Source organism: Lissotriton vulgaris, chromosome 2_1, assembly GCF_964263255.1.
Source record: "Lissotriton vulgaris chromosome 2_1, aLisVul1.2, whole genome shotgun sequence".
NCBI lineage: Eukaryota > Metazoa > Chordata > Amphibia > Caudata > Salamandridae > Lissotriton > Lissotriton vulgaris.
In genome coordinates this window covers 873,729,624-873,745,164 of record NC_141687.1, presented here as the reverse complement: position 1 = coordinate 873,745,164, position 15,541 = coordinate 873,729,624, and the positions used below count along the sequence as shown (strand labels likewise).

The window sequence follows — 15,541 nt, the reverse complement described above, 5'->3', positions numbered from 1 at the left end:
TCTGGTGCAACAAGAGGTCATATGCAAAAACCACAGTTGATGGACAGAATGCAGAACAAGTCATACATTCACCCCAGTACAGAGATCTGGGCCTCAATCCATCGTTTTTTTGCACTCCACACCACCCCAGTTCAGACATGGCCATATGCAAATCAGCCTTGACCCTGTGCCTCATGGGAACCGTCCAGCCCGAACTGCCAAGCCATGTCTTTCCTGGACCGGAATCAAGCATCCGAGGACCGGTTTCTGGCTATCAGCCGTCTTCAGCCAGCATAGCTTGACTCCAGTGGTGTGGAGAGCATGCAACAAGATGTCAGACCTGAATTCAACCCCATTGAGGCAAAGGTTTTTATGAGAGACTTGGGGATCACAAAATAACTAAGATCTATTGTACACTTGTAAACAATGCCCCCAATTAACTACACAAAACACAGGAGGCCTGGCAGCTGGTCCTGGGCCCCGCTCGACGAGGAGGACTGGGTAGAGGCACACAAGTCCCCACGTGGTGCAGCGATCGCTGCCCGCTTGCAGTTGATCCCATTCAAATACCTGCACCGGGTATATTTCACCAGATACAGGCTGTGGCGGGCTGGGCATGTCATCCAGGGAACAGCGATGTGAGGCAGCTGAAGGTGACTTCTTTCACACTATATGGCAGTGTACGTCCCGGTCGCGGTTTTGAGGAGTGTCTTAGGATTGCGGCGAGAGGGCATCCCCAAAAACACTACAAGATATGGAACTGGTGGGCCGATTACAGGGGATTAGATCTAGAATCTCCCTCCTCTTCACTGCTGTCGAAGAGCGGTTGAGTAGATCGGGCTGTGCTGCACTATAGATAAGGACTCTACCTACATGTGTACTGATTTGTTTAGACCTGTGTATTCTAGGTCGCTGGGTGTGTCGTTTAATGTGTTTATTGCATCAGCTTGATTCTGCATTGCTTGAAAATGTTGAAATCAATGCTTCTTCTCATTATATACAGCTGGCACTCTACGGGACACCAAATCTGTATTGGCTTTCAACAATAAAATTGGGTTGTGAAAAAAAAAAAGATAGGCGGACAATTTACAGGGGGCGGCTTCTCCGCAATGGTGCATGAGCGTCGCTCCACTGGCTATGAGCCAGTAGCTGCAAAATAAAATGATAGCTAACTAGTTTTATTTTCCAGCTGCTACTTGAGCCAGCATGTGCAGGGAGGGGCTGGCCAGGCAGGGCCATGAGAGGTGGGGAGGAGGAGTGGTAGATGTGTACTTTTAAGTGTGCATGTCAGTTGGGCCGGCCGTCTTTAGCCAGACAAACGGACATGCACACTTAGGTTTCTCCAACCCAGCTGTATTGCACAGCTGGGTTGGAGAAACGGCACAGACTCCCTGTGCCTGAGCGAGAGTTAAACCAGCCCACTCAGGTCAATCCCATGCTACTTTCATGCTTGAGAGGAGTGCGGGTATAGGATGGGGAGCCTGTAATTCTGTTGATTAGTTGTGTGTAGGAAGTGAGTAGCTGTGTACGGATGAAAACAACATGTTTGAGCAGGATATGGTAGTTGTTGCAAGTCAGTTAGGAGGCACAACTCCAGGAGAAACAATATGTACTTCTTCAGCCCCAAGGCCAAAGGGCTGGATAGGCCACAAGTAGATTTCTGGCGGTCCCCATGGCATTGGATCATCTCTAAACCCCATGGTGGGGCTCGTCGAACTTGAGACGTTTGAAGGATGCTTGTTAGGCAGTTAAGTGGACAAAGCATCGCATGTCATTGGTAACAGGGATACCAACCTCGGTGTGTGAGACAGGGTGCCAAAACACGCCGATTTATTTCTAAGAGTGGGTCTCAGGACATGGCTGAGTGACATTTTCCCCATTAGGGATCAAAGGCCTGTCAGACTGATCAGTAGAACATCACAGAGTGGTAGAGGAGTTAGCCCCTTGCAAAAGCTCACAGGTGCATCCTTATACATTAGCTTGTTGTCTGCTCCGAGTGGAGATGAGAATCTGGATGTTCTGAACCATCAATGAAGATATGAAATACCACACTGGTTGTAGAGTCATAATGAGTTTGGAATTAATTCTCCAAGTCCACTGCCCAATTTTCACTTATCATAAGTCAGTAAAAGAATAGGCTCTAAGATTCGTCCAGATTTACACATTCTAAATCAGACTTTGTTGTTGTTAATTTGTCTACAAGTTAAGATTTCTTTAGGGAATTATATGACAAGTTGGTCTTTTTAGTTGTTTTAATATTTGCGGAGATGTGTATGCGTTCTTAAGCTTGCTCTGATATTTCGGGCAAAGAGTATTAAGTGACAATCTGGGATGAATACATTTGCCAAATATGCAATGGGAAGTTAGGGGCTTTACATTTTCTCATATTGGGGCACAAGTCATTAATTTGTGAGGTCCAATTCTTACTTTGTCCTCCATCTTCAGTCGCAAATACAGATTTTGTATTAACACTTGTAGAAGTCTGGCCACGATTATCCCCATTCACAAACCATGGATTTGCGCAAGACCCACAATTGGCTCAAGGAGGTACAGGAGCAAGAAGAGCCGCATTTGCTCTTGTCCTTAGATGCAGAAAAAGTGTTTGATGCCGAGCGTTGGCCTTTTCTGAAGACCACCTTGGTTAAGTTTGGTGTTGGCCCCAAGTTTAGGCACTGGATGAGCCACTTACAAGTGGACCCTCGTGCAAGAGTTAAGGTTAATTGCCAGCTATCCGGAGATTTCCCTATCAGAAGGGGGACCCGTCAGAGCTGCGCGTTGTCCCCGCTACTCTTTGCCCTCACTATAGAGATAGTGGTATGTGAGATTCGGCAACGTGCGGAGATTCGGGGGTTCCAAATAACGCCGTCAGATGAGAGAGAGAAGAAACGATCTCGCTCTATGCAGATGACATTTTATTGTAGGTTACTCATCCGGCCGCCACAATCCCCGCCTGGTTTGATCTTATGGGCCGGTAAGGGACGTTCTCAGGGTATGCCATAAAGTGGCATAAATCAGTCATATACAGTCCAAGAGCCTTAGAGGCCTGGCCTACTCTCACCGGGGCTCTACAAATAGAACATACTTTTTATTGGCTTATTAGGGTATACAACACAAAAAGTGGAAGTAAAAGAAGAGAAATACAGGTATTCACGATACATTTTAAACTCACTCAGTATGAGTGCTGTTAGGTATAACCATTAGCATATATATTGTCAAATAAAACGTTGCAGACATGGTTAATAGTATGTTCCTCTGGCGTACCATTGGTGAAAGGGGTGTCACGAAGATTTAACATATACATAAGTACAGCATCTAGTATCGATTGTATACTGACTACACATCACATCATGACATAAGTCTGTTATACCTGAAATATAAAACTTCCAAGGTGAGTGGTTAAACCCTGTAAAAAAATTTAAAAAAGGAATTCATTCTAAGGTGGATGCAAGTATGTTGGGACTGTGTGATTACTCAGGATGAGTGGTGTCTGGTGTACTGAGATTGGATGTGAATAGTTAGATGTCTTAGAGGACCTTCATGGTGGTTTGAAGGTAAGGGAGGAAGCGTCCAAAATGCCCCACATCTTCCTATAAGGAGAGAGCCAGAGAGATCGTTTTAGAGCTATGTTGTCGGCACCTCTTAGGAAGATTAGTTCTTCTTGCCATGATTTGTAGGCGATCCGTTTGAAGTTTTTCCAGTTTCTCAATAATATTTTGCACGATAGAGCGAACATTAGGTCCAGGAGGTCAGAGTTATTGTCTTTTTTTATTTGAGGGTCTAGGGAGCCTAGGATAACATATGAGAAGTCTCTGGCTGATCTAATATGTAAATTGTGCATAACAAACTCAAAGGACTTATCCCAATAAGATTGCAAGAGAGGGCAGTAGAATAACATATGTGGTAAATCTCCAACTTGCGAATTGCAATTCCAGCACTGGGGTGATTGAGTGAGGTTAAGTTTGTGCAACTTGGCTGGTGTCCAATATGATCTGTTGATAACCATGTATTTAGTCTGTGAGGGTGATGGCAAGATTTTATTCTTAAATGTTGTCATATGAATGAGTTTCCAAACCCACATGATACATTTAGTATTAGTTTCACTTTCCCAATTCCGTTCATTAACCGTGTGTCGTTTACCTGGAATAGACATGAGTAGTTTATATATATTCTAGACACCATGTAGCCCGCTATGGTTAGTAGATTCAGTTTGAGGGGGAGAGAAGAGGATATCGGTTTTATGGGTTGTTTAGAGAGCTAAGCTTTAAGCTTCAAAAATGTATATAGATAAATGTTATTCAAGTTATTTTCTAGATGCAGTGTAGCAAAGGATTTAGGGAGGGTATCCATATACAAATCTTTTATCATGTTGATACCTTTCTGTGCCCAATCGTCCCAGTAGATTGAGATGTTATCTATTCTCAGATTAGGATTATTTCAAAGTACCGCCATGTCGGATTTATCTATTTTTGACATCAGAGTGAACTTCTAAAGGTGAGAGCTTGGCGATTTGAGAAACCGATAAATTAGTATAATGCACTTGAGTGGTAAGAACCAATCACACCATGGATCTCGGGAGGGGGGTGGTGGCGAAATCGGCACACCGCCCTCGACGCCAGGCACCCACTGGAAACCTGCAATGTCCTCAGTTACCGGATCCCAAAGATGGTGACTAAGGGAGATTGTAGGTTTCCAGAGGGTGCCTGGCGTCGAGAGCGGTGTGCCGATTTCGCCACCACCCCCTCCCGAGATCCATGATGTGATTGGTTCTCACCACTCAAGTGCATTATACTAATTTTTCGGTTTCTCAAATCGCTCCCATCATCGGTCCACTATTCGCTTCACCTCGTCATTACCCCTGTGCGAGCGGTGAAGCTTTAGGGTCTCTTGGCGCAGGTGTATGCCGATATGAAATGCGGCTTTCAGGGCACAGGGCTCCGAGGCCGGCATGGGTGACGATGAGGCAGTTCTCAGTGCTCCACCTCACTTCTCCAGGCCTCTCCGCATTCCTGAGCTGTCAGGATGACCGACTTTCAGGCGTTTTCTGGTTATTTGGTGTTCCGAGGTCAGTTAAATAAAGGTTACTTGCGACCCTCTGAGACGGAGCTGCAGGCTTACACAGCCATCTTCCTGCGCTACAAGCCATGCCCCTTTGCTAAATTCTTATTAAACCCGTTTTAAGACAGGCTATGAATAGAGAACAGATCCTTATCATGCAAATGTAGGATTGTGAGCAAACATGTAAGCCCTACACATTGATGTCATGTTTTTGCACTTGCTTTAACAATGATTCATTTGAAAAGTACAAATTAACACCAGGTCGGAGTTCACAAGTCAGTTTCTGACTGATTCATGAGTTGGACGGGGTTGCGTTTTGACACCTACTCTATTTAATATCTACCTGTCGAATCTAGTTTCTGATTTTCATATTGTACATTGGTGTCCTCCAAAATTGTGAAGTAGGAAAATACCAATAATGTTAGATGCTGGTGACTTAATTGTGTAAGATAAGACTCCAATTGGGTTATAACGGTCACTGACGTTTGTGTCTTTGTATTGCAGAGAAAATGGTTTAAAGATGAATTTAACCAAAACTAAAAAGATAACTTTTGGTAAATTGTGTCTCAGGTTTTAATTGGAATATTGAAGGCATTCACTCACTTGGAGCGAACAAGAAATTAAAGATTATCTAGGAATATCCCTATAGTGGTTACCACAATTCGTATCTCTCAAAAATAAAACCCAAAAAGCCAATGCTGGTGTCAAACAATTCCATTTAAAATACAATATAATCTCCTACTCTGTGATACTAAAAGTTTTTAACCCCACTTCTTTAAAGTACTGCAATATACCATTCAAGAAATTTAAAGCCTAGAATTTGGGATAACAGCCTTGTAAGTTTGAGAGAATAATGGCTCGTCTGTACTTTTTCAAAATACGTGAGACTGGGGGTTGGGTAAACGGGTCTTCCCTTTCACAATTATGAGAAGAGAATTTGATAAACAACCACAGAGAAAATCTGAGTTAAGATTGGATTACGATCTTGCTCCATTAGGATCGCATGAAAAAATGTCCTTTCATGAATTAAAAATGATAGCGAAACCCATTATTAAGACCCATAACTTCAATTGAGCTTTCAGGTCACCGCTGAGGATTAAATTGGGTGCTATTCCAACTTCAGCGTATGTTAGTTTAGCTCATCATAGATATTAAAGGTTCCTACAACTAAGAACATCTGAAATAGATACCTACACTACAGTTGCCCTTACTCCAACAAAAAGATGACAGAATTGGATCCTGATTCGTTCAAACCTACTTATCTTTTTAGTGGGCTGGGTCAAGAATCTTAAAAGCATTTCCTTTGCATTTGTCCCAGATTAGTTTCTATGAAAGTTCAATGCTTAATATGTACTTCTAATATGTATTTTTACTTATGGTTGAATCAACAGACTGCACTAGTGATGTCAAGTTCATGGTCTCACTCTTTAACTAATCGGCAGTGATTAAAGTTATAGCATACGGATGTAAGGGTCCATTCAGTATTTTAAGTTGCAATTGTGTTATATTGTTGCAATTTTAATTTCATTATATATTGCACGCCTGTGTGTTTTAATCTTCTGTGCATGGTATAAGCCTAATAATCCTTTATATTGACAATAATAATAACCTATACTAATCTACCCCTTCAGAACGAACAAAATGTTTGCTAGACCAATGCAGAACACAGAACTAAAAAAAACACCAATGTAGCACCAGGCAAGTTTCTGTAAAAAATCTGTAAAAACAAGCAAAATACAATTACCCTAACGCCCCATTTAACCATCAAAGCAGCTCACCGAGAAAGCTAAGCAACGTGCAACTGGCACATTCTTCAGAAGAAAAGTAACGTAAGCGGGAGAACTACCAAGACATACAATAGAGAACAACATATCATGAGGTTGCATGGAGGTACTCAGGATTCCAAAGTGATTATGAGAGAGATTCTTGTCCCTTTCGTACCAAAACAGACATTTCGCTAATAAATGGAAATAATATACATCTAAAGATTATTTTTCCAATATTCATTAAACGTTTTTAACATATAGAAATTGAAACTGGTTTCATAATTACACACAACACCGCTACAAAGTTTAAATTACACAAAGAAAATACCACAGTGCTTTAGGGATGTTTTTCTATCAGTTAATAATAAAAAATAGAAAAGGAACCTTACCATCTGCTCCTCCTCACGGCTCTCACTGGAATCTTCAGGTCTCCTCTGGAGTGATGAGGCGTGGGCTCCGGCCATTCTCCTTCCTGCATCCGTGCCTTCGGCCAGTCGCTCGCCATCTGTAAAATAGAAGGTAGATATGCCTGAGTGCTAGCCTCAGTCTTCCCATGGTGGGATGCACCGGCATAGGCAAAGTTTACCATCAAACAACATCTGGCCCACACACACAACTAGGAGCTCTCAGATTCTCATAAGGGGATGTCCGAAAGTTTATGACGCTGCCTAAAAATCCAATGCATTTTGAGGTTACTTAGACCCCTTCCGATATAGATAGTGGTTGGAGACCAGCCCTGCAGAGTCACCAATTTTCAGCATAGTACACATATTTTACACAAGAATTGTTTCAAACTCAAACAAATCAAAAGTTTTTAAAATTCCAACACACGAATTGCTCTGTATGGCACTTTACAATAGTTACCTGGGCACTGTTAACTGTTTGCTGTAATTAACCACTTAAGGAAATATCAATGTTGCATATATAGTGCAAACATCTCTCTTTAATGGAATGGGGGAAGGGCTACTGTCAGCAGCAAGAAACAGAGATCTTAAACATTTACATGCAACTCAAACAGGATGGACAGAATGATTCATTCTTTTTTATGGGTTTTCTGAAGTCAATACATCAACACAAATCCTCGTAAAAGCAGTTATTTCAAAATGGCACTTACACTTTAGAAGAAACACAAATATGCTACACCCTCTGTCCAATGGTCCCATGGCTTGAAAACTAATATGTCTCCAAGAAGACAGGTACATAATAATGTTCTGCATGGTAGTTTTTAATTAAAATATGTGCCCCATAATTCCAGTGGCCCTGGTCTTATGATATCTGTGGAAATGTTTCAGCCCCTGTTTACATTTCACAGTACACCATCAGGACCAGCTGGGCAGCAAATGCACATTTTGCCCAAGGTGGTATCAGAAAAAGCATGGAAAGATATTGGTACATGCTAAATGGAACAGATGCAAGTCAACTTATCATTTAAAATATATAAATATGATCATACTTTGGGTGGAATCCTTAAAAATAAAAATCCCAGAACATTGTGAGGAACTATTATCACCATTTTGAATTAAATTCCAGGAAAATTTCCTTCCAATGCCCTAAAAGGATACAGGTGAGACTCGAGAGTTAAATCTAAAAAAACGGATGTAATGTGAGCAGGTATACAATGGTTTTGTTTTGGGTTCTATCAAATATTTTGTTATAAATACTGTAGTAACAACATAGTAAGTAGGAGAACGGCAGGCCTTTACCTACTTTGGACTGCAAGAAATTGGAGGAGATAATATAAGAAAAGTGGAGACTATCCCCCTCAATGTGAAGGGAGTCAGGTCAGTGGTCTTATCTTTGGTTCTCAAATATCTGAATCGCCAAGTGAACTATTCCTAGTGGATATCCTTAGGCGAGTTACTAACATCTGAATTAGATTTGAAAAAGCACCAAAAACAGACATCATGCTTGGAATGTCCTGCCTTTGTGGCCGCTGAGAGTGCAGTTGGATCTTATGTATTTTTGCCAATATAATCTTTTAGGGCTGCCTTCCATACTGTGTATATTTTATAGAAACTGCAGTCTACTGAGTGACTGCAGCAGGTGTGGTAAAGATCTAAGTTATAACGTCTGCTATTGGTCTCTGAAGGTTGGTAAGGATGCATCACAAACCGTAACACACTAGGATGATTCTTCTAAAGGCCTCATTCGCACAGGACCAGTCAGTCAACTGTATGGTTAAGGCTTCTCATATGCTGGCAGGGACATGGCAATTGTAGTCACATGCCTGGTCTGTAATTTTTTAAGCAGATGATGATGGGTTAGGTCAGTCCTGGATCAAACAATTATTACTGCAATCAGAGGAGGCAGTGCACTGTGGTGAATATAGAAGCCCAGATGGGCTTGAGTGTAGTCAGGCACACCAGATCAGTGCCAGTTGATGGGCACAGCAGCTGGGAGAGTCAGACAGATATCTGCTAAGTACCACAAAGAGAACTGCGTGAATGGGTGATGAAGGAATATTAACGCCTCAGCATCTCTTCAGTCAAAGAAGAGAACATAGGACATCATTTGCCAGGACTCATGAAGCTTTCATCCATGCTCAAACACCTCTGTGTCCTGAATTGTTAAATAATAGTCTCTCTTTCCCCTTCTGTCATGAACTTGCCTCTACAATCAATCTTTAGGTCTTAGATTCTGTGATTGGGTTCCTAAAAACCAACACCCACTGCTAGCACCGTTAGAGGTAGGTGGGAGGCTCTGCTGGTGGAGACTCACTGCCATATATAGTTGACTGCCAACTACATGGGAATTTCAGACATATGATAATGGTTAAGTATACAGCATATAGAGAGACATCTTTCTAATTCTGTAGCACTGTCTCATTTGAGGGTGTGTTTGCAGGTTAGACATCTTTCTCTTACAGGTAATGAGCAGGTAATTTGCCTACAACCCTTTTTCTGTATCTCTTTATTGGCATTTTGTGAATTATCATACATACATTGGTAGGATAACAACAAAAAGAAGAAAAAAATATTGACATTTATGGTAGTCAACAATGATCAAAATATTGACATTTTACATATATGTGAATCCGTTTGATTACTAGCAAAACATTTGTCTTTAGTAAAATAGTTGTAATATATTGCAGGATCATAAGCCTTATGTCGGACCCTTGATAGCTAACATGCAGTCTGTGGGTCTTATATTGGATTAACTTGGCCACTGCTAAATTACCCGTGTGGTCAAGTGCCAGTGATATTACATTGTTAAACAAAACAAATGTAACTTTGCAGAGTTGCCTAGTCCCTTCTCAATCACCTAATGTGTCGCCCCCTCTGTTCTCCGCCATCTACCCTCTGTAAGGTGCCCCTCACCCATTCACCTAAAGAGTGATTACCTGCAAGAGGCCCCAGCACACCCATCTCTATTCCGGCCCGTGTCCCCGGTTGCGGAGTGCTCAATCTCTGGGTGAGTGATATGCTGCCAAGCCCCCAGCATGGAATCCCAGTGTTTTGCAATATGATATTTTGTAAGCCCCAATGCGTCTTCTCTGTTAAGCGCTATACTTTCCGCTTGTGCCCAAACCAGGAGAGACTGTTTCCATGCCATATGATGGGGGGAGCCGGTGTTTCCATCCTGCATGTGATAAACCGCTTAGCTGTGATCAGCCCAAGTCCAGAAATCTGGACATTACTTTTTGTTTCTTGGATCTAGGAAACAATCCCAGTATACATTACTCCCAGTGTGCAGTTCCGTTCGTTCAGTACATGTGGCTAGACAGGACGTTACTTCCCGTCAGTATTGTAGCAAAGCGTTGCCTGACCACAGCATATGCAAGATGCCGGCGCCCACTAGGCCGCATCCCAGACAGGCCGCAGAGCTCAACTGGAAGTACCTATTCAAATTATCAGGGGAGAGATATGCCCTAAGGATAATGTAGCATTGTATGAGTCGGAACCGAACATTCCGTGGCATTTGTGTAGCGCTTGCCAAAACCTAGTCCCAGACTATATCTACCCAGGGGCTCCCTCTGTCTGTTTCCCACTTGCCCCGCAGGGAGGAGAGTGGGTCCCTCGTGTGTGCCCGCAGTGCCTCAGTCAGCCAGTGTATTATATGGCTGCCCGTCCCCATCACATGCAGATATTGTATAACCAGATAGGGCCAAGGATAAGCCTGTTTGGGCTTCCTACAGAGTTTTACAAGGCTTACGCCACTCTTCCGGCACCTCAGTTGCAAACGGTGTATGACACTGTGCTCTCGGACTCCTGCCTCTCCACCTCGGCAACAGGAGGCGCTCTTGGTCTCTCTCCAGGGTTCGGTGTCTAGGCCTGCTCAGAGAGGCTACCAGTGAGTTGTATAGTAGGAACTGGCCCAGTGGAATGTCCGAACCCTGGGATAACCCCTCGTATGTCAGCAACACTCCATCCGCAAATACATCACCCATTGTTTGTATTCCTGCCGCATGGCACCTGCTCCACCCCCATTGTGGTCACCCTGCCCCTCGGCTCACCAAGCAAGGGCAGCTTGTATGGGGTTGTCTCCAGAGTAAGATACAGACTGCGCCTAAAGCAGCAATTTGCTACAGCTAACATCCCAGGCTGTGGTGTGGGTGCTCTAGACACAGGGTGAAATAGATGAATGTTGGTCAGCGTCCATGCTGGTAGTAACTTCGCTGTGTCTTCTAGCAACAGGCCTGACAGCCATTTCGACACACACTGTAATTGGGAGGCTAGGTAATAGAGCTCCAAGTTGGGAACGGCCAACCCACCCTGCTCGGCCAGCACATACAATTTTTGTAACGCTACCCTGTGTCTCCCTCTGTTCTAGATGAACACCCTGATCCATTGTTCTAAATCACAAAATGTATTTGCTCGGATATATACTGGTTGGTAAAGTACTATAACATCCTGGGCAATACTATCATTTTTTAAATCGCAATGTGACCCATGACAGGCAGAACTTCATCTGAAATCGGATAGACGTTATTGCCCTGGTAAGGTTGCCATCTATGATGTCCTCTGCGGAGTGGTAGATGCGGATTCCTAATACTGGAAGGTCATTGGTTGCCATTGTGTATGTGCTCCATTGACCATAAGTCCCAGGTCCAGTGTACGAGTATTGAAAGGATAAAGGCAAGACTTCCTCCAATTTACCCAGAGCCCCGACAACTGGGCGAACCACTGTAAGATCTCTGCAACCGTGCTTGGGACGTTGTGGCCATCCCTCAGGTAGAATAGCAGGTCATCTGCATACAGAGAGACGACATGCAGGCCGTCTCCCATGCAAATTCCTCAGTGCCCTACCCCATTTCTCAGTTCAGCCGCTAGAAGCTCAATCACCAATGAACACAACAAGGACAAGAGTGGACAGCCCTGCCTGCTGCCCCTGCCAATGGGAACAGGCTAAGATATGTGATGTCCGATGCGGACCCTAATAAGGTGGTCCGTGTACAGCATCCGTGTAATCTGCATAAACCGTACTCCAAACTCGTACTGGCGGAGGACCAATAGGGAAGGCCACTCCAGCGAGTCAAAGTCTTTTTCCAGGTCAATGACAAGGAATCCCGATTGAGGTCAGACCAGAGGTGCGTACTTATGGAGTCGAAAGCACCGCTGTACAATGAGAGAGGTAGTACGGGCCAGTACAAAGCCATTCTGATTAGGATGAATGAGTGATGGGACCAAGGGAGCAAGCCTAGCTCCAATAATGCGGGCTAAGATTTTGTAATTGGTGTTAAGCATTACCAACGGTCTGTATGACCCTAGTTCTGTTATGTCCCTATCAGGTTTAGGGAGAGAGACCAAGAGCGCCTCTCAATGTGAGGCGGAGAGGTCAGAGTCTGAGAGCGCAGTGTCATACACCGTTTGCAACTGAGGCGCCGGAAGGGTGGCGTAGGCCTTGTGCAACTCTGTAGGGAGTCCATACGGGCCCGGGGTCTTTCCTATAAACTTTTGCATACCCATTTGTGCTCTGAGGCAATGGCCCCAGTCAACCACTTTAAATGCGTCCCATTCCAGAAGGAGCGAGGATGCTGTGTGCACATTCTCGAAAAAAAAGTAAGTAGCAAAGGTGGAGCTCAAAGCCTCCCAAATGGTGGCTCCTCCAGGGTCTCAGGCTGAAGACACCATCTGGAGATGACAGACTGGGCCATGTCCCAGGACAACCGCAGGGACTGCGGGTTATGGCCAGAATTAGTTTTACCCATATATCCCGTATCAGTCACCACCAGGGATATGTTATTAGTACAGATCATTCTGTCTAGCCATACATGGAGGCCTTGGCAACCCGAATAGTAGGAATACAATTTATCCACTGGATAACGCTGACACCAGATATCCGCAAGATTCCAGTGTGCCAGTCACCTATTCACTGCTCTTAATGGTACCACTTAAGGAGCACAGGGAGTGGGGGGAAGGAACGGTCAAGCACTGTGTCCAGCACACAGTTAAAGTCGCCCCCCAGCAGCCAGGGCATCCATTCAAGCTGGAAAGCTGGCCCGTAATGGTGTTGAGAAAAGACGACTGGTTTGTGTTTGGCGCGTACAGGGACCCCAATACTATGTGCCTGCCATCCAGTCGAGCTTTTCTCAGCACGTATTGGCCTTCAGGGACAATGGTCGTGTTCTCAGCGGCAAAGGGGGTGCCTAGCTTAACCCAGATTAGCAACACCCCCACCAGGTGAATGCCGAGTAGCCAGTGGCCTATAACTATCCGCGCCATCTCCTCTGCAAACAGGCAACTTCAGTAGAGGCGAGGTGTGCCTCTGCAAAAAGGATATTTGGACCTGGTGCCTCTTCAAAAAGGAATATATTGAGTACCTACGAGAGGGAGTGTGGACACACTGGACAAACCAGGTGTAAGCAGTTATGGGTGTCAGAGCAACAATGAGGTATATGCATATGTGGTTATGGCGCGGGGGCCTGCCTGTACTACGGATGGGGGGTGATGTGTGAAGCCCGCGGAGGGGCAATCTCAAGGGACAGCAGTATGGACGTGTCCTGGATACTTAAATATATCAAAAAATATCACACTGAAAACAAGTCTAGAAATATTATAGGGGCGAGTCTGCAACAAGCAGCAGTCCAAATCACAGACCAATCCATAAAGCTACTTATGGCTAATGGAGTGAAGTGGAAATTGCATCCATAACCAAGCAAAGAGCAAGGATCACCCCCAGACGGTGTCAAAAGCAGGCCCAGTGACCCAGCAGTCCCACACCCCCATCCGTGCAGCCCCGCAATGCCTAAAGAGAATTTGATTGAAAGGGGGACCAACAAAACAATTGAAGAATTAACATGCCCCAAATAACATGACTGATCATGAATGCAATGATACATTGTTAGTTGTTCAGTAATACTAAGTAGAGATTACTTCTACTTGCATATCCACAAAGTTCAGAATAGTGCCCCTGGCCCTCCAGCCTTTCACATAATGTCAGGGAATATCATCTGCTGTTTGCGGGGTGACCTCAGGCGGGGTAATGGAGTACATGGAGGAGGAGGCGACATCCGCCGATTCTTCGTCGCTGCCCCACTCCTGGAGGCTTTCCCCTGATAGCAACTCCCTTTGAGCCTCCCTGATTTCAGCTGCCGCCTGCAGCGCTCTGTGCTGGTCTACTATAATTTGTTTGACATTAAGACCGAGCCCCGAACCACTCTCCCGTGCCCGGTGTCCCCTCCTCCGGCATCTCCCCGTATCGGCCCCCACTGAGTGCCCCCTTGTGCCTCAGTAGGTGCGGTGGAGCACCCAGGGAACACAAAGTCCAGCCACTTGCAGGCAGCCATAGGGGTGTCGAAGAAAGGCATTTTACCATTGGCGACTATGCGGAGCCTTACCGGAAATACTGAGGAGTGTTTAAGTTCCAGATAACGCAGTTGTCGCTTCACCTCAAGAAAGGAGGGTCGGCGCTTCTGCACTGCAGCTGTGTAGGGCGGGAATCGCATGACTTGGCTATTTTTTACCTGAATTGACTGCAGTTTGCGAGCCTCCTGCAGGATAGTGTCTGTTCCTGTAGTTCAGTACTAGGAACAAAAAGGGTAAGGGTCCAGCCCCCGGTGGGACCCTATGTGCACGCTCCACGGCAACATGTGGAGTCAGCTTTCTAGTGAGCAATAGGTCCCGGATCCAGCTTTTGACAAAACTGGGGATTCAGTCCCCTCCTCACCCACCGGCAGGCCAACGACCCGAATGCTGTTATGCCTGGATCGGTCCTCCGAGTCCTCTGCTCTGCGCTCTAGTGTGTGCACTTGGCCCAGTAGGTCTTCCAACTGGGCGCCCGCCTCCTGTGTCTTTGGGCCAGTTCATCTATGGCGTCTCAAAGCACTCGGGTTATTTCCACAAGTTTGCTGTGGTCAGCATGTAGAAGCTTAAGGTCCATAATCACAGCGTCTATCTTGCCCTCTAGGGAGGAGCGCAACTGCTCCAGGGAGGTCCCTAGGTTCTCATTGCGGCAAAAACTGAATCCAGTTTATGGGACATAGATTCACTAGGCAAGGTGTCCGGTGTTTTTTCCACCTGGCCTGGGCCGTCTGTAGCTGGCCAGGCGACCCCCCGGCTCCAGAACGCAGGCAACCCATCTTGGACATATGTTACTGTAATGTTCACACAGACTGGGCCACCGTTCCCAAAGTGCCTGTGGCTTCAAGATCAGGGCCTGGTCAGGTTCAGACCCTCTGTATGCGCAGGGAGTCAGACGGAGAGCCCCACGCTCCCAGGGCCATGCCACTCACAAGGACACCACCAGACCGCCACACATGGCCCATCCATCAGATAACAAAAGGGGGGGGTATTCCCTTCCAA

The 15,541-nt window shown here is 45.2% G+C and overlaps 1 protein-coding gene across 1 annotated transcript in view; it reads right to left on the bottom strand.

Moving 5' to 3' along the window:
- B4GALNT4 (beta-1,4-N-acetyl-galactosaminyltransferase 4) overlaps nucleotides 1-15,541 on the bottom strand; it is a 910,917-nt gene that overhangs the window by 594,293 nt on the left and 301,083 nt on the right. Inside the window, exon 2 of the mRNA XM_086956391.1 lies at nucleotides 7,190-7,305. Within this exon, the coding sequence (XP_086812517.1) occupies nucleotides 7,190-7,305 (116 nt within the window). The remainder of the gene's footprint in view (nucleotides 1-7,189; nucleotides 7,306-15,541) is intronic.